This window comes from Trachemys scripta, chromosome 12, assembly GCF_013100865.1.
Source record: "Trachemys scripta elegans isolate TJP31775 chromosome 12, CAS_Tse_1.0, whole genome shotgun sequence".
In the NCBI taxonomy this organism is placed as follows: Eukaryota; Metazoa; Chordata; order Testudines; family Emydidae; genus Trachemys; species Trachemys scripta.
Window position 1 is genome coordinate 19,481,872 of NC_048309.1, and position 10,471 is coordinate 19,492,342.

The 10,471-nt window shown below is 49.5% G+C and overlaps 1 protein-coding gene across 1 annotated transcript; it reads left to right on the forward strand.

Annotated features, from left to right (window-relative positions):
• Positions 1–3,887: 3,887 nt before the first annotated feature.
• Positions 3,888–10,092, forward strand: KCNK15 (potassium two pore domain channel subfamily K member 15). Its single transcript, XM_034787993.1, has 2 exons — positions 3,888–4,516; positions 9,091–10,092. Exons 1-2 carry the CDS (start codon positions 4,234–4,236, stop codon positions 10,005–10,007), a joined length of 1,200 nt encoding a protein of 399 aa, XP_034643884.1. The 5' UTR covers positions 3,888–4,233; the 3' UTR covers positions 10,008–10,092.
• The last annotated feature ends 379 nt before the right edge of the window (positions 10,093–10,471 follow it).

A 10,471-nucleotide genomic window follows, 5' to 3' on the forward strand; every position in this document is an offset into this window, starting at 1 on the left:
TTAAACTCAGGCGATTTATCCTAAAGTCCTTTCTTTGTTTGTTAGCCTCTGGAAAATCCAGACTGAATTAGTATAGGAGAGCTCCCAAAGAGGCGGTACCTCTCTGGAGGTGTTACAAATGAGTGAATTTACCTAAACATGCCCCACTGTTCTTAATTCCTAGCGGTCTGTACTTACCCTTCCCCATGGAATTACACACAACCCCTGGACCACAATGATACGTAAACTTAATACAGTGAAATCTCCCAAAGACATTGCAAGAAATTGTCGTATCTGTCAGAATTAGTCACACAGCACTTTGCTGATGGTTTCTGCTTGTGATGGGAAATGCCGGAGCCCGTATTTTTCCTCAGTAAGGTATCTCACTAATGGTGCTGGTCTTGGATGTGGACGGAGAGGAGTGAAGATGGCAGGTGTCCGGAACCCAGAACGATTTTTTTAAAGGATTGCAGCTAGAAGTTGTCTTCTGAACAAGGAAATTATTCTGAAATTTAGCATTGCACCTTTAACACTGTAAGTGGAGTAAGGAGGATTTAAAACCTGCTGGTTTATTCTAAGCTAACAAACGAGAGTTTATTTCTTGGAGAAGATATCTCCAATAGCATGAGATTGAGAAAGAATTATCTTTCTATTTTTAGAAGTGAAACAGAAGGAATGCAGGAAGGCTCAGGAAATGGAGCCCTTTTCCTCTTGCTTTTTAATCCATATGCTGAGCCAGTTCAGAGTGGTTGGAATTCATTCCCATCTTGCCTCTGTCCTGAGGCTTATGTGAAATGAGCTGGGGGCTTCAGTCCAGTTGCCAGCAGACAAATGTCCACAAAAACTAAATCAACTCTGTCACATCTAGCACTTTGTTGGCAGTCTCAGCCTAAGGCCAAAGGCAGAGACTGAACTCCCCTCAGACCCTCTAGAGGTGGGGTATCACTGTGCCTCAGTGGGTCACAATTGAGGATGCCAAATGCAGGACAAACTGCTGAGAAGCAGGGCAGATTCACCCTAAACTGGTGGTTATTCTATCTTTACATTATAACAAGCCAGGAACAAAAGTAAATTTCTGTCTCGCCACACTGGTTAGGGTGACCAGATGTCCCAATTTTATAGGGACAGTCCTGATTTTTGGGCCTTTTTCTTATATAGGCTCCTATTATCCCCCCACCCCTGTCCCGATTTTTCACACTTGCTGTCTGGTCACCCTAACACTGGTTAACAAAAAATCAAAAGTTCAGTCTCCTTAGGCATTCCAGCTCTTGGCTCACCACCCAGACACTGGACTCTATGATGAGTGGTTATTGAAAACCAATTTAATCAAATATAGGGTCCTCTAATCCCAAAATATGAGCCACTTAGCCAGGTCAATATATAACTCAGATTTTACCTAATGATCATGCTGATGCCAATCCTTTAGTCACTAAAAACTAAAGAAATAATAATAAATAATAAATAATAACAATAAAAGGAAAGAAGAGAGTTAATAAATCATATACAGACAAATACTTGCAAAGTCCTTATCTCAGGCTTATAGCAATGATGGAATAAACTGCTGGCTTGTAAAGTCTCTCTGGTAACTTCCAAAAGATTGGAAGGTCTTCAATCCATAGTTCAAAAGGCTCCTTTTTGTTGTAAGTCCAGAGAATCACGGTAGGAAAGAGACAAAATGGAGATATCTCATGGGCCTTTTATATCCTTTGCCGTGTGCATGGAATTTTACTGTCTCAAACACAGCTTACAGCCTAAGTTTGTGGAAAGTTTTACTGGCCCAAAACGGAGCCCAGGGTCACCTGGGCATATCACATGTTTTTATATACTTCGATGACTCACAGGGACAGCCATTGCCCATATTCTTGTTGAGGCATCCACAGGAAGAGCTATCTGGGCCTATTGTTAGAATGAAGTGTCCTTAATGGACCATCAACACATCGCTGTCTGGCTCTAGGTCACTTAACTGGGTGTTACTCAGGAATGCAACACATATGTAAGATACAAATCCACAGCCAATATTCATAACTTTAGATACAAAGATGATACATGCATATAAACAGGATAATCTTACTTAGCAAATCAGAAGGTTTCCATTGACACCTTACATTATATACTTAGTACAAGGTGTGTTGCAATTGTATACCAGTGGCAATATCAATGATATAAATGGCCATAGTCAATCACAGCATCACAAACATAAATCAACACTTCACAACTAAATAATAATTAATCCCATCTCCTAGAACTGGAAGGGACCTTGAAAGGTCATTGAGTCCAGCCCCCTGCCTTCACTAGCAGGACCAAGTACTGATTTTGCCCCAGACCCCCAAGTGGCCCCCTTAAGGATTGAACTCACAATCCTAGGTTTAGCAGGCCAATGCTCAAACCACTGAGCTATCCCTCCCCCCCAGCACTTTTTTGCAGTCTCAATCTAAGGCCAAAGGCAGAGACTGAACTCCTCTGTGACCCTCTAGAGGTGGGGTCTCTCCAAGTTAGGGTTGATGCATACTGATGATGAGCAGGGGGAGCTTGCATTGCAGTATCTTATTCAAAGCAGACTTTGGGTGTATTTGATCTGGGGTTGAAACGTGTAACTTAGTTCTTTGGTTTTCTCCTTCTGTTCCCTCTGCTTCAAATAATACAGCAGCAGTTACGATAATCCGATATCTAGGACTGGTGAGAAAATCAGAATAAATGTGATTTTTTAAAAAATATGTGGTGATTCAATATTGTTGCTAATTGTGAAGCGCTACCTCCCTGGTGAGTCCTACCAAGCAACACACCTTTTGCTTCCCACATCCGGCACTGCCACCCCAAAAAGTGTTTTAGCTGCCACATGCTTTCTCCATGGCTGCATATCCAGCCTGGGTGAATCCTATTCCACTTGAAAGCTACCTGGATCCTGAAGCAAAACACAGCAGCTTGGCTGCTCTCACTCACGTCAGCATCCAAAACACTCCTTCAACCCGGGAACACTGCCAGAAAGGTATGATCTCAGGCAAAGTTCCTGCTTCATGTAATATTTCCAATAAGTGACCCAGAGCCAGCCCAGCCTTGATGAAGCTAGAGGGTAGGTGAGAGTGACCCAAGGTAGAAAGGCTCCATGAGGAGTCCTCCTCCCCAGTTTGGGCTTAGTGATACCAAATGGAGAAAGGTCACCTCTTCCAGTCCTCAGCATGAGCTCAGGGTAGGTCAGAGAAAAGCTGATTTTGACCTATACAGCCCTAAACGGTTTGGGTGCTAGTTGCATTACAGACCAACCTCTCCCGCCCTGCATGGTGCAGCAGCAGTGTGATCATCTGAAGGCCATACGATAATAATCCTCAGGTGTGAATGGGATGGGACTGGTGACAAGTTCCTCTTCACAGTGGCAGGCCTTTTACTTTGGAACCGCTTTGGCTGTGCTCAGGCAGGGGCTGAAAGCAGAAGCCGCTATTATTTAAGCCTGGGGCAGGCTCAGTGCAGCAGGGATGGGGAGACATGGGTTGCCACGCCACATCTCTGAGGTGATGCCGCAGTAGGGGCTGCCTGGGGGAGTAGGGGACCGGTTACCTGGTTGGGCAGAGCCGCGCAGTGGAAGGTGCTGAAGCAGCAGGTGCCTGTCCCCCCTGAGCAGGGGGGCTGGACCAATTTGTAGAGTGGAGGTGCTGAGAGCCATTGACCCAAACTGTAACCCATCACTTCAAGGTAGGGGGTGCAGCAGCCGCATTTCTAGTTCCACCAGTACCTATGTGGCCAGGGAAGCCTGCGGGTGTGGGAAGGGAGGGGCTCGGCTGTGGTTCTGGAAGGGGGCGGTCCGCCCAGCCAGCCCGGGAACAGCCGCAAGCTTCCCACACCCCCTCCGCTGGGAGAAGCGCATCCCGCTGCGTGCCTGGGGAGGGGGAGCACGCAGCGGGAGGAGCAGCCGCAGGCGGAGCGGCCCCGGGACCAGCCCCCCCTGGTGCGGGAGGAGGGGACTCCCGGGGCACCTGCAGCCGGCGCGCGGGCATCGCTACCTTCCAGCCGCTGCAGCAGCACCGCGCAGGGGGGCCTGGGGGCCGGGCTCTGTGCATGCAGCCGGTGCAGTGGGGAGCCGACCCCCGCCGGTTGGTGCATGCCCGCTGCAGGCGGGCGCCGATAACCCGGGCCCAGCGCAGTGGGGAGCTGGCGGCCGGTGCATGCGGCAGGCGATGCCCGCCGGCCGGGGGCTGAGCAAGACGGCGCTGGTCCCCGGCGCGGTGCCCCGGCCGAGCGCCCCCCAGGCCGCCCCTCGCCATGAAGCGGCAGAACCTGCGCACGGTCTCGCTGATCCTCTGCATCTTCTCCTACCTGCTGGTGGGCGCCGCCGTCTTCGATGCGCTGGAGTCGGAAGCCGAGAGCGGCCGCAGGCGGCTGCTGGAGCAGAAGCGGGGCGAGCTCCGCAGGAAGTACCGCTTCTCGGCCGACGACTACCGCGAGCTGGAGCGGCTGGTGCTGCAGGCCGAGCCGCACCGCGCCGGCGGGCAGTGGAAGTTCGCCGGCTCCTTCTACTTCGCCATCACGGTCATCACCACCATCGGTGAGTGCGGGCTCGGGCCGCCCCCTCCACGGGCACCGAGCCGCCCCGTCCCCCCAGGGCACCGAGCCGCCCTCTGCCTGCATCCATCACCCTGCTCCTATCGGCACCGAGCCGCCCCCTCGCCTGCCCCCACCCCTCCACGGGCACCGAGCCGCCCGCTGCCTGCACCCATCACCCTGCCCTTATCGGCACCGAGCCACCCCCTCGCCTGCCCCACCCCTCCACGGGCACCGAGCCGCCCCGTCCCCCCCGGGCACCGAGCCGCCCGTTGCCTGCACCCATCACCCTGCCCTTATCGGCACCGAGCCACCCCCTGCCTGCACCCACCCCTCCACGGGCACTGAGCCGCACCCTCGTCTGCCCCCATTCCTCCACGGGCACCGGGCCGCCCCTGTCCACCCCTTCATGGGCACCAGGCTGCCCCTCCGCCTGCCCCAATCCCTCCATGGGCACCCAGCTGCCCTGTCCCCCCAGGGCACCGAGACACCCCCTGCCTGCACCCATCACTCTGCCCTCATGGGCACCGAGCCGCCTGCCCCCATCCCTCCATGGGCACCGAGCCGCCCCCTGCCTGTGCCGATCCCCCTGCTCTCATGTGTACTGAGCCACCCCCTGTCTGAGCCCATCCCCCTGCTCTCATGGGCACTGAGCCGCTCCCTGCCACTCCCTACCCCTCTATGCACACTGAGCCACTCCCTGTCGCCCCAAGGGCAACGAGTCCCCCCCCCCCACACACACACACCTGCTTCCCCATGTGTCCTCCCCCAGTCCCAGGGTCACTGCACCACTAACAGCTCACTTCTGCAGTCTTCTGAGAGCCATCAGCAGCCCCCATGAACCCCGGGAGCTTGCAAGGTACAGCGCAGTACTCTGGAATTTAAGGCTGTTGTCATCTTGGTATCTAAGTGCATCCACGTCATGCTCTGTGCAGCTTCCACCCCACTCCCTGGCTCCAGCATCAGGCTCCTTCCTTCCCTGCCACCTGCAAAGAGACTTCTGCTTTGCCCCTTCTTGCCCCGATGTAAGAAAGCTCCATCACACGGAGTCATGGGAACAAGGTTTTGAACAGCTGGGAGTTCTTATCCCCACTGCCTGCCCATGGTGTCCTTACCTCTGCCTTCAGATATTATGCTAACAAGACTCAGAAGCCACCTTTCCCCTGGTGTGTCCCGAGTGATGTTACGTAGTTCTCATATGCAACAAACTCAATCAGCTGCCTACACCTACCTCTGCGTGGGCACTGAGCACACCCCTACTGCCTGCACCCCCACCTCTCCATGTGCACTGAGTTCACCCCCCACTGCCTGCACCCACCAACCCCCTCCTCGGGCAGTGAGACCTCATTCGTGGAAATGGGCAGCCTTTGAATTGTTGCGGGGAGCTAAGAGGAACTTTAATGTTGGAAATTGGCCAAAGAATTTAAGTGTCTTCACCTTTTCAGAGGTGTGTAAAATCAGGTTTACCCATTCCAAAGCAGAGGAGCAACAGGGACTGGGAGGCAGCATCCACTCCCCGCTTGAATTGCTGACTCCATGTGACCTCAGTTTCCCCATCTGCAAAATGGGAATAATAATAATTGCAAAGTAATATCTAACTCTCTGAGACTTTGGCCAGGGCTCCCTGATATTTACAAAGCCACCTGAGACCCTATGATAGGAGGGGCTGTGAAAATGCAAAATATTATCAAAATGTTTATGTAAAATGTGAGTATGCTCACAGTCACATGACAGTATACTGTGGGGGCTAAGCACAGGCCAATGACTTCATTGCAGGCAGTAGCAAAAGGGCTGCAGGGAACAATGGGACCCCTGACAGGAAAAGGCCTATTCCTCTCTATGGGAATGTACAAATGTGAACATCTTAAAATTTGCTCTATTGAGAAAGTTCTCCAGGAACAGCCTGGAGGCCCTCAGTACAATGCATGAAACCCTGACCCCAGGCAAAACTTCCACGGGGGCCCAGATTTCAGCCATATTTTGTCCTCAAAGCCCTGATGTTTGATTGTAGAAGACCTACTTTGGGGAGCCTTGCCAGCCACCCCACCTTTGAGTCTCACTATAAAGTTCCAATGGCCCTTTGCACTGGCTGAGCTGTAATTATTACTTGCAAGTGTAGCCTTGAGCCATGAACTAATCTAATCCCAGCCTTTCACCATTGCACAGTCACCTGGGCTAATTGCTTAATCCTTATAGAGGGGGTAAATTTTAGTGGAAAGGTGGAAAGCCCTTTCGCAATTGAAAATCGGAATGTAAGTGGTAAGTATTTAATGTAGTTGATTGCATACATTCCCTGTGCACAATGATGGATTTAGGGTGCTTTGGTTTAGGGTATGTTTCCGCTGCCACTGGGAGCAAGCTTCCCAGCCCAGGCAGACAGACAGACTTGTGCTAGTGGGGTTCAGGTAGCACACTGAAAATAGCAGCATGGACATTGTGGCTGGGGTGGCAGGTCTGACTGTCAAGCCCACCCGTTCCCTGGGTCTGAGGTTGGGTGGCAAGCCCAAGTCTCTGCTGAAGCTGCAACATCCACAGTGCTATTTTTAGTATGCTGGCTCGAGCCCCACTAGTGTGAGTCTGACCCCCTGGGAGGCTTGCTTCCTGCTGCAGTGTAGGCGTTACCTGTAGAGTCTTGCTGACCACATTCAAATGGACGGAAGTGTCCGTGACTCTTCAGGGATATCCCCTGTGTTCTCAGGACAGATCCGAGCACTCTTTACTCAGCAAAATGTTTCATCCACATGTGTGTCACTTGAAGAGCTGTGAAAATAACTGATTTTTTTCAGTTCACTGACAGTTCCGAGAGGGGAAGAAAATATTTTCAAGTCAACCCCTAACCAACATTTTTGAAGTTTTGGGTGAATTGAAAGGCAGAAATATTTTTGTGGTTGAACAAAATGTTTCATTTGACCCAAAAGAGAACATTTCTGTTGATTTCGAGCAGTCGGTGTATCAGTGTTTACTCTCTCATTTCCTTTGTCGGTTTGAAAGCATCAGTCATATCCTCTTTTAAGAGTATTGGGGGGAACAACAGCGATTTCTCCACCTTATTGCTGCTTTAGATCATTATTTACCCCTTGGTGTTCCCACAGCATTCTCATGTACCCCAGTACCTGGTGATTGCTGCCAGACGTTGTACTAAAGGTCTGGTAGCTTTCTCTGTCACTCAAGTCCTGATTTCACTCTGTGTTCTGCAAAAGGTGCTTGTTTGATTGTATCAGAGTAAATGACATGAGGTAATTTTAACTCCTTTGATGCTGATGTGTGTATACACAAACAATGGGAAGCGAACTCTCTCTTAGAATATTGCAGTCGTGAGTTTACCCCAGTCAATTATGCAATACCTTGTCTTGCATCCCCATCCGATTTCCTGGAGTGGGAGGTGCACTTGAGAATCTACCAGAGACAGTGTGTGTAAATCATCTCCTGATCAATCCATCATTGTGATCGGACAGTTTCCCTAAAAGCTCTGCCCTGTGCAACTGTAGGAGAAGCCCAGTCATAGTATTGAATGAGAACTAGAAAGAAAAAGAATGTCTCTTGATGAATATTTTTTCCATATTCTTCATTCAACTTGTTTAAGTAACTGGAAAAAGTGAAATTTTTAAATAATTGTTTTCAAAAAATCATGCAGCAGTGCAGGGAAATAAACTGGCTCTGCCCCTTCTTAAATTAACTATAATTGTTCTAGGATGTAAACATGCCCACAAAAGAAGTTTCCATACCTATTACCTTCTCAAATGTAGTTTGTTTTTTTGATGAGGCCTCCTGCCCTCATGGTGGTTACTGCAGGATACAGTATAATTCTATTGTGTTGTTTTACTCCTCCATCTGAGGCAGAGATCACAAATTTCAATTAAGCTTATCCACCAAGTCAGGTGGGTGCAGAATCCTGAAGATCAGGACCTCAGTGAGTACCTTGTTTTTATCCTACAGTTATCATGCGCCTCCTTGCTTAGTACACCGGTTCTAAATCTCCAAATAAAACAAGGACATTAAATCTTAATCTGTGTTGGTGAGAATGGAAAATGCGGCACTTCAGCCTTCTTTGAAGCTCATGGCGCTTCAGTGAAATAAACACTTTGTATTTAAAACAATAGAGTGAAAATGAAAGTGCCTTTGGTCTGATTCTCCTCTCAGTTCCCCTGGCATAAATCAGAAGAAAATCCACAGAAGTCAATAGAGTTACACGGGTGTGAATCCAGCCTGGGAGGAGAAGCAGGCCCTGTCGGTCTAATCCTGCCCATAGATACTCCAGTGCGAGCCCACAGGCTATCGTGGGGTGTAAGAGGGTAACTTTAGCCCTTTAAAGACCAAATGAAACTCCATCCTTAGTGTACTCTGTTGCAATTCGGAGATCAGCGTGGGTAACCCGCAGGGGAGTGTAATCCCAAATCTCAGTAAGCGCAAACCATGGGCACACAAATCTGTCTGCAAACATTGCTCTTTTCCCCCTCACTCCCCAATCCTCACAGACACTAGTCTGTCAGCAATAGAATTTGGCTTGCAACACTGACGTGAGATGCCATTGCTCCTGTGGGTTTAAGTAATGCCTGCCTTTCTCTCTTTCTGGTGCAGGTTATGGACATGCTGCCCCAGGCACAGATGCTGGCAAAGTTTTCTGCATGTTCTATGCAATCCTTGGTATCCCCCTCACACTGGTTATGTTCCAAAGTCTTGGGGAACGCATGAACACTGTAGTCCGGTTACTGCTGAAGAAAATAAAGAAGTGTCTGGGCATGAAGAAGACTAACGTCTCTATGGAAAACATGGTCTTAGTAGGCTTCCTGTCATGCATGGGGACACTGTGTGTTGGAGCAGCTGCCTTCTCTTATTTTGAAGGCTGGACCTTCTTCCATGCCTATTATTACTGCTTCATAACCCTGACCACTATTGGCTTTGGGGACTTTGTAGCTCTGCAGAAAAATGAAGCTTTGCAGAAGAAGCCACCGTATGTGGCTTTCAGCTTCATGTACATCTTGGTTGGTTTGACTGTGATTGGTGCTTTCCTAAACTTAGTTGTCCTTAGGTTTTTGACTATGAACTCGGAAGATGAGAGGCGGGATGCAGAAGAGAGGGCATCCCTGAGGAGAGTCAGGAACAACATCCACCTGAAAGCTAAGGAAGACAGTAAGAGCAGAGATGCTATTTTTCTACCCATAGAAGACAGGACAAGTCAAATGAACCTCATCCCACTGATGCAGGAAGACGCTGATAGACCAAGACGTCACTCTTCAAACTCCACCGCCAGAGTCCCTTCCTTCTGCACGTGTTTGTGCTACAGACCGCGGCTGTGTGGGAGCCCTGCCCCTTCCCATCCAGAGACCCTCAGCTGCCACACCAATCCCGTTTACTATAATTCCATTTCTTACAAAATCGATGAGGTCTCCCTGAGCACGAGGGGTCCCACTGGTTTCTCCTCCCCTGGGAGCACTTTATCGTCCAACAGCCCCAGCTGCAGGGAACACCACCGCCTGCGAAGGAAATCCATCTAAATGTGCATGCTCTTTGGGAATTTTTACTCTGAACTGTATTCTACTACTGAAGTCATATTTTGATGATGATAAATTATTAACTGAGGTCATTGTTATTACTCTAATTTCTTCTTCTTTCTCCTGCTCCCTGTTAGAACGGCTTCAACTCCAGCAGCTGCCAGCTACATAATATGCTGCCTGGCAATTTGTTTTAAATACCACTGGTGAATAATTGTCTCTCTTAGCAGGAGATGTCAGACCATGTTACACTTTTTATTTTTGGCAGTATATTAAGGTAGCAGTGATATATAATAGCTCCCCACAAATTATAGAATCTGATGTCCTGTTTGTAGGACAGAATTGTTCCCTTGGAAATGGCTTACAAAACCCCCCAGCAGTGCAGTCTGTATTCCAGGCTTGCTCCGATTAATCCTTAGACTGCTGGTTCCTAGCGGTGTATGTCAGTAACCATACAGGCTCAATGG

What these genes read in the sequence shown, in the direction of transcription:
- KCNK15 (XM_034787993.1), top strand. Translation starts at nt 4,234, where the DNA reads ATGAAGCGGCAGAACCTGCGCACGGTCTCGCTGATCCTCTGCATCTTC. An exon ending in CACGGTCATCACCACCATCG is followed by an intron (nt 4,517 to 9,090) that starts GTGAGTGCGGGC and finishes TTTCTGGTGCAG; the next exon opens with GTTATGGACATGCTGCCCCA.